Source organism: Caretta caretta, chromosome 27 (genome assembly GCF_965140235.1).
Source record: "Caretta caretta isolate rCarCar2 chromosome 27, rCarCar1.hap1, whole genome shotgun sequence".
NCBI lineage: Eukaryota > Metazoa > Chordata > Testudines > Cheloniidae > Caretta > Caretta caretta.
This window is the reverse complement of record NC_134232.1, coordinates 11341723-11364210: the sequence shown is the minus strand read 5'-3', so window position 1 is coordinate 11364210 and position 22488 is coordinate 11341723. Positions and strand designations below refer to the sequence as shown.

Sequence of the window (22488 nt, the reverse complement as noted above, 5' to 3'; positions counted from 1 at the left end):
TCTGTTTTTGTTCTCCTGCAGTCTCATATCCAGAGCACATCAGACAGAATCCAGTTCAATGATCTTCAGTCTCTACTATGTGCTACTCTACAGGTAAACCACTTTCCTACCAGTTCTGACATCCATGGAGAGGAAATAGGTAGAATCTTGTGACAAGCTCATGCATCCCAAAGTGTGCACGCTTGCAGATGAAATTTTTAAAATGAAATCCCACTCCTTACACCCAAGTTAGTGTGAAAGGGGCAGAGAAGTTTAAACATATGAAAGGATGGAGCCATTCTCACAACTAAGTGCCTGGTTTAAAAACAGCAACAAAATACTCTTGTTTTTGTGGAACAGAACACATCTTACCAGCCATGTTTAAAGTAAAATACCTTTTGCAGTTTCACACTGGCTGTCATGTTAGTGTAAGATTGAACAGTCACTCACTTTTGTCAACACTCATCAAAGAAATTAACAGCTTTACCTTGTTCACTGCTGCTTGTGGTTGGAGTTCAGACTCATTCAAATATGCACTAATTAAAATGCACTGAGTGTCCTTGAAATTAAACAACTTGGTAAAGAACACCTCACCTGTTTCGGGAGCATTAGCTCATTCCACTTGCTTACCTAGTCTTAAAGGCTACTGAAAACTGCCATCCTTATTCTAAGCCTCTCGGGAAATCCATCAGACAGTTTTTCTGCTATCACATGATCGTTTCCTGCTGTCTGTATTGCAAAAGGGCTGGAGCTACTGTGGGATTGTGCCTACTGTATGTTTTCCAGCATTGCTGTAACTTTTTTCTAATATGCAGTATTGCAGTTAATACCTCTGTTTATTACTGGAACGTATTAGCATATTATAAGCTTTAATACAATTCTCCAAAATACTTTACAGTAGACATGGATTCAGCATGCTCCGTGCAGGATTCAGAAGCAGACCCTGCTCTCTTTTGTATGGTAACATTCCTAGAGGTGTGTTTGAACATCAAGTACACTGAAATAAAAGCAGTTACTGAACACCCATCTTTATTTGAAACTCACTTTTTTCCCTCGTTTTTGCTGTGTGCTCATTATGGGTTCATGACTTCTCCCATTTCCATTAATGTAAGAGTCTGAAATTATTTTAACACCCTCATGTTCAAAAGCAAGTAGCATCAGCTGGGGCTCTGTGAAATTTGGAGAGAATGAAAGAAAGTTTCAAATCACGGAAGCTAATAGTAAGATCCTTGACCCCATCAAACCCAGCAGAATCATAGATGTCTGATGTCTGGAATCTCTCTCGTCTCAGTAGTATGAGATTAATTATCCCTTTTGAGTTGCCTCCAGTCATTTGCAAAACACTTAATAGCACTGATTAAAATTTTCAGTTCGGTTTTACTCTTCTAAGGTATACTGTCAACCTGAATCACATTTCTCTGAATTTCATACTTACTGTAGTTACAATACTTAACATGACTAAGTGAAAAATTAATGGAGAGCACTTCTTTCAGCTTTATTTGACTGAACTTTGTATGTAATCAGTTTCACTGTTTCTGGTGTGTAGGCAGTCATTTGTCTCCTGCTGAAAAGATAAGCGTGCAACATAAGAAATTACTTTAAAAATATTTGTACAAAGAATTTTAAGAAAAAGAGCAAGACCTACTATTTTAATGGTGAAACTCAAACTTTCTGAAGTGGGTCAATTTAAAAATTCAAGTTCAAAACATTCCTTGAAGTGTCATATGTGAAATATACTAGTTTAAATTTTTTGCCAAGCATGTGGAGGCAAGTGGTTAAAGGATCTTTGTATCCTTCACTTGGTGAATATTGGGGCTTCTTGTTTGTTAAATAGCGAACTGCCAAAACTACATTTCTGAGGTCAAGTTAAAGATGGTGATGGGGAGAATTTTGCAGTGAAAAGAGAGCATATATAATAGTGGGGGGGGGGGTGTCTTTGAGGAACCTGGTAGGAACAATATTTAGGAATGTTGTAGGAAACCCTGTTCTATAGCACTGATGGTAAAATGTGTCCAGCCTGTTAATACTATGGTGTACATGAAGCACGCAGAGCAACTGGAATTCCCTATCTCTTCATGGGGCTACCAGCAAAGTTCAATTACATTCCACAATCGGAAATAAAATTGCTGAGAGATTGTTACAGTGGGAAATAGGCAGTGTTAAAAAGGGATTGCTTAAGTCTAGCCAAACATAATTCAAGTCATAAATTAAATGCCCAGAGAACAGCCTCTCTAGCAGGAAAGATAAACTCTGCTTGTTCTGTAGCTGGAAAAATCAAGGAAAGATAAAATGAGAACAGCGTTCTGTTCTTGTACTGACAAAGCATTTTTTGCAGCAATGGTGTTCAGAGCAATGGAAGATTTTTTTAAAAGCATAGTATGGCTTTGATAAAACTGTAGTGTTCTGAGCTAGTGTGGAAAATTCAAAGGAAGAATTTACCCTAGTGTATATGGGAGTAGTGTATTACAGTCTCTTCCTTTTCTCCCCCCCCTTCCCCCATACCTAGAATGTTCTCCGGAAAGTGCAGCACCAGGATGCTTTGCAGATCTCTGATGTGGTTATGGCATCTCTGTTGAGAATGTTCCAGAGCACGGCTGGATCAGGGGGAGTGCAAGAGGATGCCCTCATGGCAGTCAGCACCCTGGTGGAAGGTCAGTAGTGGAGACTGGAAAAAAAGTCTCTTGCTTCATGCAATGCGCAAACCACTCTGAGTGAGTAAATCAGACTTGCAGGTTTGCGATTGGCACTATGTCTGTCCCTGCCAGCTGCTTCTGTTGATGAAGGCTTAACGTATAACATCCTTTGCTAAATAGTTGCGTTTACGCAGATGCAAATTTGACTGCATAGCTATTCCAGAATAATGCCTTCAGATCTGTGAAGATTTGAGGCTAGCCGGTCCAACAAATCAGATGACAGCTTGATTCTCCTCGACTGTATTTCTTGTATGTGTGGTGTTTTTTTCTGTAGATAACGTGGGTACTGTGTGTGTTGAATAGGCAGTATATAGGACTTTCTCTTTATTTTTGTACAGTGCTTAGCACAATGGGCTGCTGGTCTCTAGATGCTATTGCAATGAAAATTAATATTCTGATTTACGTTTGCTGTTATCTGTTACCATTGATTTGTGTAGTTATGTCAGTGGTTGATGTGTTTTTTGTGTCTTTAAAAACCACACAGTGCAGAGACTGAAATTTATTTTTCGTTGCAAATTCTGATTCTTACTAAAGTTGAGGTTGTGGCATACCAGACAGTTTAGAGCTTCATTGTGATTCCTCTTTAGAATGCTGTTGCTATGGCATGATATTGCGCTCTAGGAATGCATTGTGTTTTCAAACACTGTATGTTTGGATGTGAAAGTTGGGTGCTGTTAGAAATCCATAAATGATTTCACTGTTGGAAAAACTGTTAATCTCCTTTAAAGACCGTGCTTGATTGGGAAATGGTTCTAGAGAAACAGGAGCCTGTAAAGGGACTTATTTGAATCTTCCTTCATGTTTCTGAGGCCATTAGTGTGGCTAGCTCATTGAGGGGCTGCTCTCCTGGGGACTGGGCCTGGTTTTAGTGCAGAGGACACATGTCTAATTGCTCTCAGAATATATGAGAGTCTGAAAAAGCAGAGAAGTTAATTCTGGCTTCCTGGAGTACCTGCTTTCTTAGAACAGGTTTGTGACTTTGCCCGGCACCTCCTTCTGGGGGGGGGGGGGGGGGGTGTTATTTGTGACTACACTTGAAGTGATCAGTATCCTTTGAGTGGAATCAATTAAATTGATTGGCCAGGTCTGCAAGTGAGGAAGCAGAATGGCTGATTGCTGGGAGTTGGTTGTGACCCTGGCTAACGGGCTGACTTGTGAATAAATGTTATGACACCCTTTTTGGGCAAAGCCATTCTTGTTGCCAGAAGTTAATAGTAACTTGTGGGTTAATTTGTAATAAGGCGTTGGGGGAAAGCAGATATGTAATATAAAAGGAAGCCTTTTCTTTCACCAAATAGTTAAATGTTCTTCAAATACAAGCGTCCCAAATATTCATCTACGCTTGGGCCCCACAGTTCTTCCACAGCTAAAATAGAAGCTGGACAACTGTTCCAACAGGAGGATTTTACTATTGTCTCATTCGTGCTGTCCCCCACCCCCAATCAACTTTAACCCTACAAAGTAGGACTTCTCCAACGGGTGTAGTGTGGCCTGGCGCTACCCCGTGCACCCCCACGCTACTGAATGCTGCGTGGAGAACCCCACACAGGCGCAGCCGTATTTTTTGCCATGATCCCACTTTCACTGTCCTTTTGCAGCCACAAAAAAACCAGGTATGTGAGGTCTGGGTAATTCAAGGCTGAAAACCACTGCTCTAAAGGGTGCTGTGTATATATTGGGGGAAACTCTGCAGCCACTTCTGAGCACAGGAAGGATCTGTTCCTTATCTTCAGTGGCCTGCATCTCCTACAAGTCTCTTGAAGTCCATTTTATTACAGAAGGCTGTTTTCCGCTGGTGCTCAATTCTTCGTGTAAAATTTAGTGGAGAATCAATTTGTCATGCTTTTGTTGAATGTGCATGCTCTTCCTGAGAGCTGGAACGGGCTGGGTTTCCTTGTTTTAGACATCAGGCAAACATGTAGACTATCCTGTGGGGATTAGACCTAATCAGAGTGTTTTCTGTGCAGTCTTGGGTGGAGAATTTCTGAAGTATATGGATGCCTTCAAACCCTTCCTGGGCATTGGACTGAAGAACTATGCAGAGTACCAGGTAGGACCTGAACCTGGAAGCCCCAAGTTCAGAACGTTTGCATCTGTTGGTAGTTAGGGATTTAGAGTTCTTTGGGATTGCATCCCCTGAGGCCTATCGGCTTCTGGTGAGGAAGCCAGCAGGTGAGCACTGTAGGAACTCAGTCATTACTGGCTGCACTTGTAAATGAATTTATAGACTCTCCTCTATTTAAAATGGTCCACAGCAGGCCGTCGTCAGCTTGACACCTGAGGTTCTGCATTGACTGCATATTCAGTGGCATTGATCAGGAGAGAAGTTGCTACTAGGAATGAATTTCTAATAGACCATGCATGCCATGGTATTTACTCTGGTGCTGATCCTTAGAACGCCTGGCTGCTGAACATTTTCAGCACATCTCTAAAACAAGTATCTGTCACTCGTTGGTATCTGGAACTCTCACTCCCGATCGGGTAAACTTATTCAGCTCTCTTCTTTGACTTACCATTTCAACGGTTAACAAAGCTCTGACTTCTATGGGCAATTGCAGATGAGGGTCACTATTCAGTGATGATTTTATTTCCTGCCTGTCGCAGTGCCGTAATTTAGTGTTTAATAGGCTACCGCTGTAAGGACAGGCAGTATGGGGAATACCAACTTATATTGGGTTGGTGCATAACTTACTGTTCCCTTTGTAGGTTTGTCTGGCTGCAGTAGGCCTAGTTGGAGATTTATGTAGAGCCCTGCAGTCCAACATCTTGCCTTTCTGTGACGAGGTTATGCAGCTGCTCTTGGAGAACTTGGGGGTAAGTGCTTACCTACTTTCAGCCAGTTAAGCAAACGAGCTATTAGTGGTGATAAAGGGAAGTGAGAGGCAGAGACGGTATTGGGAGAAGTTAGAGATATTTGAAAAAATTATATTGGGAGACATAAGCAATATATAGCTAGCTAATGTGGTAATTTGTAGAGAACTCAGGTGTCCTCTGTGGGAGGAGGGGATGTAAGTTGCCGGTCATTCATCTTCATTTCCAATCTCTCTCTCTCAGAATGAGAATGTCCATAGGTCCGTGAAGCCTCAGATTCTCTCTGTGTTTGGCGATATTGCCCTGGCCATCGGAGGAGAGTTTAAAAAATATCTAGAGGTTGTATTGAATACTCTCCAGCAGGCTTCACAAGCCCAGGTCGATAAGGTAAACTAGCAGCTAACTTGGCAGTTCCTTCTCATCCAACGTGAAATAAGTCTGTCTTAGTTGCTTGCCAAAGGTCATTGTACAGACATGTTCTTTGTTTTCTATCTAGTCTGACTATGACATGGTGGACTACCTGAATGAGCTGAGGGAGGGCTGTCTGGAAGCTTACACTGGCATCATTCAGGGACTGAAAGGAGACCAAGAAAATGTGCATCGTGAGTATTTTGTCCTGTGGCAGCGTCTTTAGGGAAGGGGAGACCGTTTTTAAAGATATGCTGTAACTTAAGCCTGCTACACTAAACCAGTCATTTCCTTTCAGCGGATGTGATGCTTGTGCAGCCCAGAGTAGAATTTATTCTGTCTTTCATCGACCACATTGCTGGAGATGAGGATCACACAGATGGAGTAGTAGCTTGTGCTGCTGGGCTGATAGGGTAAGCATTCCAGACTCTCTTTGGATAGAGGATAAGTGACCGTGCACTCTCCAGGTAGATTATTGTTAGTACAGTAAACAAAATACATTACAAGAAGTGCTTTTTTTAAGATTATCTGCCTGAATTGGAAATGGTTCTTGAGACCAGAGCCTGTAAAGGGACTTATTTGAGTCTTCCTTCATGTATCTGAAGTGCTAACCACAGAATCTTCAGTTTAGGAGTTTTGTAACTCATTGTTGGGTTCTAAATTGGAGTGAAATTGGAGGACTGTGCAGCATGGTGGTTCCTCATCACAAGCTGAGTACCAGCCCTGGTGGGTGGCCCATTTGCTCCCTGTCAGTCATTGCCATGAAGGGGCAAATTGCATATGCTTTAAAAGGAGTCAGGGACAATGATCTTAAAGGAAGGCTCCCTACAATGAAATTTTCAGCTTGTGAATTGACAGTGAAGGGCCCAGTTCAACTGTCATTGAAGTCAATGGGAGTCTTTTCTCTTGACTTCAGTGGGAGTTGGATGAAACTTTCAGGGAGGACATCCTTTGGACAGGAGACATGGATGTTTCCAGCAAATAGCCGTTTAGGAGGCTGTTTGGCTCTCATGTTGCTGACCATCTGCAACATTTAAAAGGGGACATTAGCCGTGAGTCCGTCTTTTCTTGTTGCGAGCAAAAGCTGATCTCACTGGCATGTTTCTGGTTGTGGCATTCAGCAAGCATTAAAGCCCATTCTCTCCTCTTTGTTTCCCACAGGGATTTGTGTACAGCATTTGGAAAGGATGTACTGAAATTAGTAGAAGCTAGGCCCATGATACATGAACTTCTAACTGAAGGAAGAAGATCCAAGACAAACAAAACAAAAACCCTTGCTACCTGGGCAACTAAAGAACTGAGAAAACTGAAGAATCAAGCTTGGTAAGGAGCCTTCTCCCTTTCCTTCATATTGCAAAATGACCACACAGGTTAAACTTCTAAGCTCAGGCCCATTGGAGGAGACACTTCACAGAAGCCTCTTGCTGATAAAAAGGCTTTTCCTTGTTTAGCCCTCCATAAACTATCCATTTAAAGCTATAAAGCTCAGATAGCCACTGCTTGCTTCTGGAGAAAAGAACAGATGCTTGACAGTAACAAGTCTAGAATAAGGTCCTCTCCACACTGGAGTCAGAACTGTGCTGCTATAGCTAATAAGGAGTTTTAGTAGATTTCTCTGGGTCACAGGGGCATGGATTTTTCTGGGGTTTTCGTGGTTTATTAGTTGTAGCTAGTAAAATTTTGACCCCCAGTATGAGTAAGGGCTTTTAAAAGGAACAGAAGAGCGGGGAACAGGTTTCCTGTGCACTGGGGGACATGGAATTCACGGAAAGACGGCCACTTCTGGTTTTGCAAAGTTGCTTTTTCCTCTGCCTCCTGTAAGTGGCCTCACGTTGGCTCCAAAGAGGGCCTTTTTTTTTTTTTTTTAATTTCTACAACTGTCCCTCTCTGATTGCAGATCTGTTACCATTGGGATGACACCCGAGACCCCCACTGGAAATCTCCAATCTTTTGAAAAAACCCGGAAGTGAGGAGTGTGCACGGATGCTGAATGTTTGGGAATGAGAGGATGAGTGAGTGAGGCTTGAAACACACCACATTGAAAATCCCGCCACAGCAACAACAGCAGCAGCGCTGTTAGTGAGCTGAGCACTGACTTGCGTAGAAAACCTGACATCGGCCGTCTTCAGGAAGAGGGAATGACTGGTTTCTATCAAAAATAAGCAGTCTCTTCTTCCGACAGAGACTAGAACTAGCTTTTCTGTCTTTTGGCCAGTGCGAAGCGGAATGACTAGTTTGGGAGAGAGGAAACTAGGTTCAACTGTGGTGCTCTTTGTTTGAGGTCTGGCTTTTGCTGCTGAAGAGAGATGGAGTCTGGGTCTCTGGCCCGCCTTCTGTAACCTTTGCCACACAATGCTGTCAGTGCATGGGATAAAAGGAGGGGTGAAGGATTTTCAGTCTAAGAGTGAGTGTGTGTGAATGAGGCGGTATCCACATTCTCAACTTCAAGTCATTGCAGTTTATCTTTTCCCAAAAAAGGGTTAGCAGTTGCATTTCATAAACTAACCGAAGTTCAGTCTACTGATGCAGCATAAGAGGTGTAAAAAGAAAAGAGGAAAAAAAGGAAAGTCGCTCTTTAGGGCTTTTTATTTTAGGGAAACACTGACGAATGTTCAGAGCTCCCGTTCTGAGTGACGCTTTTCATGATCTTGTTTCATCAAAGCGCCTTTCCTTCCTTAATATTGTTCAACTGTGAATGTAGAAATGGGGGAGGGGGGAAAAAACTCTTGCGTTAGAGGGAATAGAAACAAACTGTCAAACAAGATTTCAGACTTAAACAAAACAAAACCCATAAATGTAAGTGCTCTGAATTGGCAATGAGAACGCAAAGGGAAAGATCTCTCCTGACTTGTACTGTAGCAGCCCGAACACCCACTAAATTGTGCCAAAGAGTTTAAAAACAATAAAGTAAACTTCAGGTAATATTTTGGATTGCAAAATGAGGATAAATTCAATGTTCAAACAAAATCTGATAAAATGCCATTTGGAAACTGCTTGGCCTTTTGTGCTCTTTTATTTGATCGAATTTAATGTGGTATTGGTCTCTTGCTGCACTTCAAAACAAAAAAGGAAAAAAAAGAGAAATTTATATAAATATATATATACTGGCTTGAGCTTACACAAGACGGCACTTGTAAAAGGTTCTATTTTTCCACTGCAGTTGAAGATTAATAAAATGGTGTCAAACATTCCCCAGTACTTTTCTTTTTGTATTCTTGGTCTTTCCAATTAAAAGGGGAACCCATTAGCTTGTTTTTAACAGTGTACCAAAAGTCTGATGGGCAACCTTGGGACAGACTGGCTGTTTGCCACTCCCTTAAGCATACAGCTTTGTTTTATTCCCTAACATGAAGGATGTGAAGGATCAAAATCTCTTGTCTCTTTTTAAATCAGTTTTTTTGTTCTTTGAGGCATAGTCCCTCAATTATTCTGGATTTTATCAGCAATAAGACATGAAAAATCGAGAAGGTGTAGGGTTTGAAACAGTTTTTAATTTCATCTTTATTATGCAGTTATTGATATTACCAGCATTTCTGAATTTGCAGCTTAACTTGGGCATTTTTAAAGCTGTTTGCCTGTGGGAGGGAGAAGGGAAAACCTTCATCTAGTATTTTGCAAGAAGCAGGTACAAATCTGTTTTATCCCCTTCCTTCTTTCCGCAACTGATCCTGGAATCCATGATGATGGAATCCACTTCTGTTGCCCATCTGCACTGCAGCATCCACAATAGCTCTTGTACAGGGTATCGGATATGTGCCTTTCAGTGCCGGGTTCAGAATGCAGTCAAAGTGCCGACCTTTGAACCAGTGTACAAAAAAAAAAAAAATCCCAGGTGTTTAGAGGAGAGGACAGCTCTGTTTGTGAATTGGGAGAGTTGACCACCTCCTAAACATTGGTTAGGGAGAGACCTGGGTCACATTTCTATTAATGCCTTTTCTTTTCGTTTTGTTTCTTGACGTGGGTTGGGGTTTCCTAAAAAAGCCATTCCTGAAGTTGGGGAGGGGGACGTGGAGGGGAGAAATCTGGTCATTCCTCAGTGCTACCTGTTTCTGTCCTGTGTGGCTGTTCAGCTGTAGACAGCAGGAGAATAAAGTACGCTGAGACAGTAGTAGAAACAAATCTTGTGTCTGTCATGTTTTTGTTCCAGGGAAAGCAGTTCTTGAAACGGTTCAAGCTAATCCTTAACAACTTTCACACAAGCAACACCATCCCACAGTGTGGTAGTGAGGAAAAACTGTCTGTCACCTCCAGTGTTGGTGCCAGGCCTGCAACTGTTATCCTTTAATCCTGTAACCGCTGTGGTTTGGAGAGAGGGACAAATATATAAATATTTAAAAAAAATAAAATCTTAAAAGCCAGTTTCACTGCCTGGCAGACTTAATTAATGGGTTAAATCCTTGATTTTTAAATGTGCGATTTCAGCACCCGGATCAAAATGTGCTTGTTTCAGCAAAGCATTTTGGTAGCTCACAGCCTGGGCTTTGCACCACCAGCTTTGCCCTGCCACATGAGGTAAAGGCTAATGTGTGATTGGGGAAGGGATACAGAGGGCCGGAAATATTGCTGTGCTGGAAGTGGCTTAAGAAGCTTTTGGTCTCAAGTAGCAGTTCAGTTCATATTGTGCTGTAGCATTTCTGTATGTTTCTTACGCTTTTCTTTTCCTGGTCAAATGTCTTGCCAAAGGCAGCTAATGGCACTGCCCTTGCAGTTGAATGGAGGGGAAAAAGTTAATGTAACCTTTCAAAGTGCCCACTTAATGCAGTCCTAGTCCTAATGCGGTCCAGTTCAGAACCAAGCAACCTTAACTGTCTCAATTCTGTCAAACTGTCAGCCAGACCTAATGAGGTTGGTGCTTATTTGGCTTCTGAGAGTACGTTTTTTTATATATCTTTAATCTGTATTGACACTTACATACTGTTACTGTGTCACCTATGAATTGGCAGTGTGACCTGTTGACGATGACTGATCGGAAAGGGTCCCTTTTACTAACAAATTGGTACCACTGATTTTATTTACCTTCTAAATAAAAGCTGCTTTATTTTGGTTTTCATTATTTTTGCTGCTTCATTTTATATAGCTACCGCATCTCTTGCCAGAAACCCTCCTCCTCTACTTTGCTCAGTGAGACTGTGTGGGTGTACTCTCTGATTGCATGAATGACACTCTCTCTCGTCTAGTTTCCTGTTTGGGGGAGCTGGAGGTGACTGATGTCTCATCCGCCCATATGTGCTATTCTGACATGCATCATCACTGAGCAGGAATAGCAGCACTGTACAAAACTTTTCATGGAAGAAGTCTGGCCTCTTCGATCAGGGTTGGCTGTCTGTTTTGGTTCTTTGATCTCCAGCGCTGCCTCTCTTCTGTATGTGCATTTGCTGTGTAGCCTCCTAAGTGATGGTTAGTTATTTGCCTCCTTCCTCCCCCGGCCATAATGCATAACTTGAGCAGTGGGGGTAGAACCACAAAGCACAGGTGAGAGGCTTATCAACCTGTTTGTAAAGGAGGACTGAGCTTGCTGGGATCCTACTTACTGCCAATTAAAACCTGGGCTTATGAGTGTAACACCCACTGCTCACTTCGACAAAACTAGTCTCTGCACATACATATGATCTTGTGTTTAGATAGCGGGATGAACGAGGTGGCTTTGGCAGTCCCTGAGAACCTCATTTCCCTGTTTGGCATGTGGCCATTTCTGACGGCATGGCAAGCCTATGACATCTTAGGCAAGTATTGATGTCTAGCTGTAGCAAAGGAGGTGGTGCAGGGAGGTAGAATGCAATGAGTCAACAGGGTCTTGCCATTACCCTCTGATTACCCTCTTAGGTGAAGTCCCCAGGCATCCACTGAGTGGGCAGGGCTTTAGTTTTATGTCTCATCTCTTGAACCAGTGCCTCCCAAGATTGTGGCCTTATGATGTGTGGAATAGCTCCCTGTTTCCAGCTGCTCTGCAGCATTAAAAGAAGTGAAAATCTCTTTTCCATGGAGGCATTTGCAGCTGGGCTGTTGGGTGATATGTGAATGGGAGGGAAGATGTCAATACTGAGAAACTTGAGAACAATGTCTTAGCCAAGCCTAGTTAGGGACTTCCTAATGTGCTCACCTATATCCTACCTCCCTCACCCCCCCCCCCCACCTCAGGAGAGATGGTAGGCTTTGTCAGGGTGGGGGAGGGGGAAGATGGTACACAGAGTCCATGCAGTTCCTACAATCTGTACTGTGAAGTCTCACCTAGCTGATCAGAGAAATTATAGTACCTTCCTGCTCATACAAGTCAGGTTGCTAGAGCCAGCTTTTACCACCAGTGCTGCTGATGTTCAGCTAGTACGAATCCGAACCAGGATGAGTACCATTCTGAAAGGCGCACTTGTGCTGATCAGGTAAGGCCTCCAGGGAGGTGATTCATGGTGTATGTCTCATTCTCCCTGGATCACGGTGCAGCTGGTTCCCCGTTGCCACGACACTCTCCCTACCCCTTGTACTTGCTGCATCTTCAGCTCCTGACAGAGGTAGCAACAGCAGGAATACTGTGGGTTCAGCCCCCAGGCTCTGTTCTGCCAGTATTACTTCTCAAGAGCCATCCTGCAGTTCAGCAGGTTAAAATTGTGCGCCAAATAGGCTCCTTCAGCCTCAGGGCCCTGTGTAGCTGATGGGTTCAATGGCATTAAAATCACCTCTCTGCAACTGCACGCTGCCCCATTAGGACACAACCTCGTCTATGATGGTGTTAACAGTAGCCTCCACTTAGGACCCTTCCTGCTTCCTTCATCTAACTGCTGAGTTCTGACTGCCTTACTGAGAACACTGCATCTGAATGTAAAACAGCAGAGGGGCATTGCGGTGCTGTACAAGAGTGAGGGCTGGAGACCATCTGCAGCACCTGCCACCCCGTGATCTGAAAGCACTGTCCATTCACTAAGCTTCGCAACCTCCTTCTGCCTGATGTGAAATGAACAACACTACATAAGAATAGCTATACGGGGTCAGACCAATGGTCCATCTAGTCCAGTATCCTGTCTTACGACAGTGGCCAATGCCAGGTGCTTCAGAGGAAATGAACAAAACAGGTAATCAAGTGATTCTGTGTCACCCTTTCCCAACTTCTGGCAAACCAGAGGCTAGGGTCCCCATCCCTGCCCACTACTGTACCCTGTTGAAATGCAGGGGCAAACCAGTGAGATGGAATGGAGTTTCTCTCACTGGAGTTCAACCAGGCCCCTAGTGTTAACACATTTCTCTTTTCAAAGGTTCCTGGAGCCTTAAATTACTATCTGGTCAGGACCTCTTATTTCAACACCTAACAGCCTGGTGTTCTCTTGTAGTCGGGTGGGGAAGGAAGGGAGGGTTGGTTCTGTAACAACGTGCCAGCGTAAAATAAGGCACGAGATAGGCCCGTGTAAACTTCAGATGTTTTTCACTGTCTAGGCTTATGAACCTGATAGGCAGACTCTACCCATGCCTAGAGCTAGGAATATTTGCTCACTGATTTGCATATCCATACTGGCCCATGTCCTCCTACCCTGGAGAGCAATCCCACAGAAGTCCCTGTGGCTTCTTGCAAAGGCAAGTGAGATTTAAGATCATCTCCAATGATATTGCTAGCTCACAGACAGTGGTCCACTTACCCAAATAAGGGGTTGAAAGTACCAGAAAAGAGGTCTCTAGATTCCAAAGGTGGGCTCTGAAAAAGAGGCCTGTATTATGCCACAACCTCATTAAATCATTTGATTTTCCCCCTACCCAGTTACACTAATGCCATCCTGCAGCTACAGTTGTTAAAGCCACAGATACTTTACGTTGCTTCTGGTGACATCCTGATGCCACAAAACTTATTTAAGAAAGCCACACCAAGCTTGCCGGCCCAAAGTAGCGCCCAACATCCAGAGCATCTTTTGGTGTTGGTGACTTTGTCAAGACCAAAACTGTGAACGTCGTGGTAATGTCGCAGAACCTGCAGTGCCTGTAAACTGGCTGCTGAATGGAACAAGGGTGAATCCTCTTTGATCATCAAATAAAAATTGTCCGTACTTAAGAGGGGTTATAAATAACGTAGCTGAGCATGGGATTTGATTGCACTTTAAGAACCAATTACTTGTACTTGCGCCATTAGTTTTGTCCTGAATGTGGGAGGGGAAAAAGAAAAATAGGGTGGGTCCTCAGCTGATGTAAATTCCTAGATCCCCAGGCCAAAAGGAACCATTGTGATCATCTAGTCTCAGCTCTTGTATAACACAGGCCAGCGAACTTCCCGCAAAATAATTCCCAGAACAGATCCTTTATAAAAATACCTAATCTTGATTTAAAAATTGCTGGTGATGGAGAATCCACTGTGGCCCTTGGTAAATTGTTCCAATGGTTAATTATTTTCACTGTTACAAATGTATGTCTTCTTTCCAATCGGCATTTATCTAGCTTCAACTTCCAGCCATTGGATTGTATTAGACGTTTCTCTGCTAGACAGAAGAGTCCGTTAGTAAATATTTGTTCCCTATGTGGGTTCATATAGACTGTTGTCAAGTCACCCCCTTAATCTTCTCTTTTTTAAACTACATAGATTGAGCTGATCACTATAAGGTAAGTTTTCTGGCTCTTCTCTGAATCCTCTCCCAATTTATCCACATCCTTCTTGAAATGTAGACACCAGAACTGGACACAGTATTCCAGCAGCAGTTGCACAAAGGCTAAATGCAGAAGTGAAATAACCTCTCTAATGGACTCGAGAGTCCACTATTTATGCATCCAAGGATCTCATTACCCCTTTTGGCCACAACGTCGCACTGGGAGCTCACATTCAGCTGATTATCCACCCCCAAATCTTCATCCTGTAAGTACAGCCTCCATTCTTTGTTCCTAGATATATACATTTACATTTACCCATATTAAAACACTTATTGTTTGCTTGTTATCCAGTTTACCAAGCAATCCAGATCACTCTGTATTAGCAACCTGTCCTCTTCATTATTGACCATTTCCCCCCATTTTTGTCATCTGCAAACTCTATCAGTGATGATTTCATGTTTTCTTCTAGGTCATCGATCAAAATGTTAAATAGTGTAGGGCCAAGAACAGATCCCTGTGGGACACACTCGCTCAGTGATAACTCCCCATTTACCATTACGTTTGGAGACCTATCAGTCAGTTTTTAATCAATGAAATATGTGCCGGGTTAATTTTATATCATTCTAGTTTTTCTAATCAAAATGCCTTTCAGTACCAAGTTGAATGCCTTACGGAAGTCTAAGTATATTATATCAGCCTGGTTACTTTTATCGAGCAAACTTGTGATCTCTTTTAAAGAACAAACGAACAGTTGGCCAGGATCTATTTTCCATAAACCCGTGTTGATTTGATACTAATTATATTGCTATCCTTTAATTTTTATTAATTGAGTCCTTTATTACCTGCTCCATTGGCTTGCTTGAGACGGATGTTAGACCAACAGGCTTATAATTACCCGGATCATCCTATTTACCCTTTTTCAATTTTGGCATAACGTTAGCTATCCAGTTTTCTGCAACTTATGTAGTGTTCCAAGGCTGGAGCTATGCTGAATTACACCAGCTGAGAATCTGGATTTAGGGGCTTGACTCCCCTTGAATTTCAGTGGAGTTTGGCTCCTGACATTCCCTGTCATGCTTTTGAAAACCCCAGCCTTTAGTTTCTAATTTCAAATGAATGACGTTAGCCGCAGCACACAAATGTGGCTGCAAATGAGGTTGATTCTTTAAAGCATTGCGATCTTAACAAAGAGGAGGTAGAACACAAGTCTGATCTACAACAACTATGTTAAATTGACATCAGAATTTACCAGCCCAGGCATAAAATCTTCCCACGCATCCTTACTGCAGCCGTGGTACCAGACAATGCTGAAGGAGGTTCTTGAATATCAACATTTAAAAGCCAAGCCTATAGGGGGAAAGTGAAGAAAACTAATGATATTTTATTATGCCTTCATTTTTTGCTCTTGTTGGTTTTGTTTTTTTTAAGTTTCCCTGGTAAAAGGACAATTAGGTTATTTTTGCAAGATGGAATGGAGGAGTCCAATTCTGCAAACCTTCTAGCATGTGAGTAACCTAGGTGAGCAGTTCTACTGATGTGAAAGGGCTGCACAGCTCCCCAGCTCCTGCTGGCTATTATTAAAGCAATATATTCAATAATACCGAAGGAGAAAACAGACCTGTTTGCTAAATGGAATTCATGAAAGAGATGGTGGAAAAATGGATCTTTGGGCTCAGATGGCATTCCTGGTATGTCTGGAACCTCCCATGAAGCCTGAGAGTTTGCAGGGTGGAACGAATGTAGGACTTTCTTGGGTAGCAGCATTGTCTAGTGGGTAAGACACTGGGCTGGCAGCCAAGCCATCTAGATTCTATTCCTGCCCCTCACCTGCTGTGTGATTTTGGGCAAGTCACTTACCCTCTCAGTACTGCTGTTTCCTCTCCCATCTTTGGGCTTGTCTGCTTAGATTGTACATTCTTTGTGGCTGGGACTGTCTTTCTGATTATTTGTTTGTACAGATTCTAGCACAACCCTGAGCTTCCTTGGGAACTCCAGGCACTACGGTAATTCAGATCAGAAGTAAGGATTCAGCCTCTCAAGTGCATGTTCGTTAAGCAGTGTCAGACAACAAGCTGCTGGTTTGTGGTTTGCCTTCGGACTACTGGGCTGCGACTGAAACAAAAGCCCGTCTTTTGGGCCAGCCTACATTGGGAAATTAGTGAAAACACGCGCATTGTGTAGTTACCCTTGTGCAAATCCTATGCAGACACGCTGCAGCAACGCAAAGTGGCACCTGCAACCAGCTGCAGCTTAATCTGGTGCCCTACTCAAGGGAACCAGTTTGCACCCACGCAGCTTGCCTACATTACATTTGGGCCGTGCAAATTTCCTTACCATAGACCGAGCCTGACAGGTAGGGCTCTGGATCCCCCCCAGCACCAGCTGCGCAGCGGTCACTGGTGAGCTTTCATGGCTCTCCCCAGAGCCACTGGAAAATCATAACCACTTCGGGCCAGCACTGCTGTGTTAATGGTAAATGAACGCACAATTTAAATAAAGGTGGTGGTATTACGGTGGTTGGTCCATTGTGCTTGGTGCTGTACGTCTACAGTCTGAAACGGTCCCTGCCCTGAAGAACTACAGCCTAAATAGACAAGGCAAAGGGGTGGGAGAGGAAATGGAGGCCCAGCAAGAGGAAGTGGCTAAATGTGGTGTTTTTCACGTAGTCTATGGAGCCTCCAAAAAATACTGTTTTATTTTTTGTTTTTAAACTTAAAACTCTTCCTCTGGGCTTGTGAAAGACCCAGGTCATGGTGAAAACGTACCACAGCTACTACCAGACTAATCTCTTGGGAATAAATCGTTTATTCCTGGCACTCTGTCCATAAGCATTGCCACCACCCTGTTGTAAGCGCGCCCTATTGTGGGAACTGCCTGACATGGCCTGTGGAAGGCGGGTTGCTTCTGTTTTGAGATGCTATTTCATAGCCTTGAAAAACGATTCTACGCCCTGCACCAACTCATGGCTTGCAGTAGGTCCAAACTCACCTACTTCCCGGGGCTTGATTTCATTCCAAAAAGGACCTTAAGTTGAGTTAGGAAGCTTGGTCTTGAGCTTAAGCCACTGGCTTGGGACTCAGGAGATCTTGGTTAAATTCCTGGCTCTGCCACAGGTTTCCTGTGTGCTTTTAGTCAAGTCACTCAACCTCTCTCTGGGCCTTAGTTCCCCATGTGCAAAATGGACCATTTCCCCCCCCCCCCCGCACCCTTTGACTGATTTACTCCCTGGCTTTATAGACCACAGAAGACCTAGGCAGCTCTCACATCTTCCCCTACCTCTTTCTGTCAAGGGCATATTTTCCCCACTGTTCGTAATTCACATTAAGAGCTCTTACATCTTGCTCAGTGCATAAGAACGGCCACACTGGGTCAGATCAAAGGTCCATCTAGCCCAGTACCCTGTCTTCCGACAGTGGCCAATGCCCAGCGCTTCAGCGGGAATGAACAGAACAGGGAATCGTCAAGTGATCCATCCCCAATCACCCATTCCCGGCTTTCGGCAAACAGAATACTATCACTTCATCTTCTCCTTGGTCAGACGCTGTAAAGATGTCCTTCCAAGAGATTCTTAGCCGGTTTGTCTCCCAACATCCTAGCTATGGCCCGTGCCCGCTGAAGTCATTGGGATTTCTCTACATTTACTGGCCTTGGTTTTCTGCAGATGTCCTGCAGTTCCTTATTGTCCCCCGCTCTCGCCTTAGATTATAACGTCGTCAAGATAGAGCGTATCTCTCCCCTAGGAGGTTGTGCAGCACCTCGCTCTGTTTAAGTAACCTAGTTACCAAGTTAACATAAATATGAGAGAGAGAAACACAAACATGAGGAAATGCAGGAAATAGCCCGACTTGATTATGTAAAGAGTTGTCACTTTGGATGGGCTAGCACCAGCAGGAGAGTGAATTTGTGTGGGGGGGTGGAGGGTGAGAAAACCTGGATTTGAGCTGGAAATGGCCCACCTGTTGATCACTTTAGATAAGCTATTACCAGCAGGACAGTGGGGTGGGAGGAGGTATTGTTTCATATTCTCTGTGTATATATAAAGTCTGCTGCAGTTTCCACGGTATGCATCTGATGAAGTGAGCTGTAGCTCACGAAAGCTCATGCTCAAATAAATTGGTTAGTCTCTAAGGTGCCACAAGTACTCCTTTTCCTTTTGCGAATACAGACTAACACGGCTGTTCCTCTGAAACAAACATGAGAGATGCTTGAAAATCCATGCAGAGCAGGTGAGGCGGAGAGATGTAGGGGAGACTGTGATAGGAGGTCTTGCACAAACAGTGGAGAAACTAAGAGGTGAAGGGGAGGTCAGATCTAAGCAGGCAGAAGGAGGAGAGTCAGAATATTGTCCATGGAGGGATTTAAGAACAAAGATGGCAGTTTTGAACTGGATTCTGCAATCGCTGGGGGAGCCAGAGTTGCTGTTTGAGAGGGAGATAGGTGGTTGTGTTCTTACATCGACAGAGAGAAGGGGTGAAATCCTGACTCCGTGGAAGTCTATGGGTGTTTTGCCATTGACCTCAGTGGAGCCAGGATTTCACCCAAGCTGATGGTTTTTTTAACACGGGTCCATGACATTAATGCTCTAAGGGCTCGTGCATGTGGAAATTGATCGGCACACTTATTGCAGAGTAGCTACCCACTCTGTTACTTACAAAGCAGAGTAATTATTCTAGATAAAATCTCTTTGATTCCGGAATACGGGCCACAGGGGGACATTTTACCTCCAGCCCTTTGTGGATTTATACAAGAAGCCAGTGTATTAGAACAATCAGAGGGAGTAAAACTACAAGGTAAGATACCCTGGCTCCTTCCTCAGGTGAGCGATTGCCCTGTCCCACTGGCACAGCTCCTTCGACACCAGAGATGTTTCTCCTGCTTTTCCCTGCTGGGTTATCGGGGTTGGGGTTCTCTGGGGGTTGGTTGTAGAAATGTGAGACCATTCCTTTGCGTGGAATATCGGGGCCAGATCAGGCTAACCCCTTATTCACGTGGGTAATCTCCCCCAAGGGCGTCCCTTTGCAAGAGCAGGATCTGGGTGCATGCGTAATGCAAAGTGAGCAGTAAGGCTTGGATACCTACGCCAATGACTGGGGATGCTAGACAGTACCTGTAATACAAATAATATGCCAGATCCAACTTTGAGGCAGAAAGCTGAGGACAAAGGCCTAGAATGTGAAGCGCCGAACTCCCATTGATTTCAGACGCGGAATCCAAGTGGATGACAGTAGGGTAAATAAGAGGTGGGTTTTTTTGTTACTGCCCAACCTGGACTGGATTAGAGCTGGCGAGAGACTGGTGAAAGCCCCCATTGCCAATCTGTTTGTTATCCGGAACCACGTGAGCATCTTTTCCTCAAAAGCATTGTTGCCTTTGCAGATCTTGATTGTAGCTGGGATTTTCAAGGCGCCTGAGGGAGTTAGGGACCCCACTCCTATTGACAGTCAATGGGAATGGTGGAATGATGTTTCAGTTATAGTAATGTGAAAGGAACTTCTTTGGCCAATCTGCTGCCTCCCCTCAATTCAACCGTTTCAATAAAGAAAGCACTAAGAGGCCAGATTCTTAAAGATAGTTTAGGGTCCTTTGATTTCAGTGAGAGTTGGGTACCCAATACCTTTAAGAATCTGGCTCTAAGTCTCATTAGCATTAAGCTTCACCAATGAGGAGAGAATGCCTGATGAGAAATGAAACCAAGAGGTAGGGCACAACTTCAAAATTGATCAAAGGAAATACTTTTCCACAAAGCGTGTGATTTGATTGCAGAACTTCCTGCCTCATGCTATTGTTGGGCCCCAGAATTTAGCCAGATGAAAAGAGGGGTTGGATGTAGTGGGAATAAAGGATCTACCTCATTTTCAAATGGAGCTTGATAAGTTTATGAATGGGAGTATTAGGAGTTGTCTGTGTTAGTAGGGGACTCCACGACCCAGGGCGTCCCTCCTGGTGGTGTGTTCCTGTGGATAACAAGGATGGCCCGAGCTGTTATAGTTAATAGTAAAACGGGTTCTGTGAGGGACAGTCAACCTTACGTTTCAGGGTTTTAGCCAATCTCTATTAGGGTATGTTTACACTGCACACACAAGCTCGGGGTCTGGCTCAGGTTTGAGCCCAATCCCCACTTCCATCCACACACGAGTCAGCAACACTCAGGACCTGGGTCCTCGGACCCTGCGAGGGGGTGGGTCAAAGCCCGCTGTGACTCAGGCCCGACACCTGTCAAAACTGGCCTTCTAATATCTCTGTGTCTGTGCATTTCTACTGAGCCCATCAGACTAGTCTACAGCATGGAATCTTCTCAGTGGAACGTTATAAGATTTTAACCCACTTACAAAAGCAAGGTTAAGTTTCATATTTCAGTCCGGGAGCGTCCAAATGTGCTATCCCTTAATGCTCGTTCTGGGGCTGGACTCAGGTTTCCAAGTGTCTCGCTCTTTTCCCCTCCTGTGCTAATTCTTGCAAGGACGTCAGTTCCCAGCTGACTCCAGACGCTGAATTCAGATGCCGTGACACCTGCTTCTCCCCCCCCCCCCCCCCAACATGCACAGACAGAGGCCGTGCTGAGTTTTTTCTTTGCATCGAAATTAACTTCAGACCTGATAGAAGGCCTCAATTTGCACTTCAAAGTATTCTGTGGCAGTCTGCGAGCGTGAACAAATCCTGAAATTCTGCCTCTTGGTTTTTTGTTTTTTTCCATAGCCCTATTTGCGGTAGAGGAGCGAGGTTGGGTTTTCTTGTTAAGTCCCAAACGCCAAGGCATATTTACAAGCCTGGCTTGTGCATTTTAATTCTGCTTTAGTGAAACTCTGCTTCCCTAGAATCAGGGCTATCGATCTATCTATGGAATATCACCCAATATCTATCTCTCTGCAGTGCACAATCACTGTAATAATTGAAAAGGAGTACGTGTGGCACCTTAGAGACGAACCAATTTATTGCTCAAATAGATTGGTTAGTCTCTTAAGTACTCCTTTTCTTTTTGAGAATACAGACTAACACGGCTGTTACTCTGAAACCTGTAATAATTGAGCCCACTTGACAGGGTGCTTAAGAGTTAAGCACAAACAAAAAGGGAAATGAATGCATTTGCTGCTAAAGTTTATTAACATGAACACACACTCATATCTACCCTAACCTGAACAAACACACACACACCCTACTAACCTTTACTCACCTGAGTAATCGTCCCTCTTGTCTGCTTTTAGAGGTAAGGACTGGGCAAGCAAAGATTTACAGACTCAGGCCCTCAGAGCGTAAGCTTGCTGGGGCAGTTACTTTGTCACATTGTCAGTGTTCAGTGGCTAATAAATGAAAAACTGTCAGGCTAGTTTCATCTTCGCTGTTGGGTGATGAAACATGAAAACACAGTTCACGATATGCAGTGGCAGGGCAAATTATGCTGCTTGCAATGGTGAAGTAGGGGACACTCTTTGAAAAAATATATAATTGACTGGAGTGAGTTACTATGACAATGTCAAAGCACTTTCCCAAGAGCTAGACATTATGAAGTCTATTGACCAGCAGAAATACTTTAGCATCTTTCATCGCCATAGCACTTTGTGCACTATACACAGGGATCACATCCCCCACGCCTGAAAAGCAGCCACCTCTGGGGCAGAACGTGGAAGCTGTGTAACTGCTTCCAGCAATGTTACGCAACTGCTTAGAGCAGGAAATGAAGAGGAGCATAACCAAGTGAAACTGCAGAAGGGGTGGATGCGAATGGAATTACCCAAGGAGGGGTTTGGCCCGAACAGCAGGGGATGGCAGTATTGCCTAGTGGATAGGGCATTAGATGGGGACTCAGGAGACCTGGATTCCTTTCCTAGCTCTGTCAGTGGCTTGCTGCATGACCATGGGTAAGTCGTGTCTCCCCTTGTGCCTCAGTTTCCCCATCTGTAAAATAGGGTAATAATACTGACCTGCTTTGGAAAGAGCTTTGAGATCTAGGGATAAAAATAAGAGCTAGGTATTCCTATTATTAGTGAAAAGTGTCATAGTAGGATTTCTTTTATTGCACCATACAAGACCCACCATCCCTCTT

The 22488-nt window shown here is 43.9% G+C and overlaps 1 protein-coding gene across 1 annotated transcript in view; it reads left to right on the top strand.

Moving 5' to 3' along the window:
- KPNB1 (karyopherin subunit beta 1) overlaps positions 1-10941 on the top strand; it is a 35865-nt gene extending 24924 nt beyond the window's left edge. Inside the window, exons 14-22 of the mRNA XM_048830123.2 lie at positions 22-93; positions 2486-2630; positions 4640-4722; positions 5379-5486; positions 5727-5870; positions 5980-6085; positions 6190-6304; positions 7053-7214; positions 7789-10941. Of these exons, the coding sequence (XP_048686080.1) occupies positions 22-93; positions 2486-2630; positions 4640-4722; positions 5379-5486; positions 5727-5870; positions 5980-6085; positions 6190-6304; positions 7053-7214; position 7789 (936 nt within the window). The 3' untranslated portion in view covers positions 7790-10941. The remainder of the gene's footprint in view (positions 1-21; positions 94-2485; positions 2631-4639; positions 4723-5378; positions 5487-5726; positions 5871-5979; positions 6086-6189; positions 6305-7052; positions 7215-7788) is intronic.
- Positions 10942-22488: the final 11547 nt, after the last annotated feature.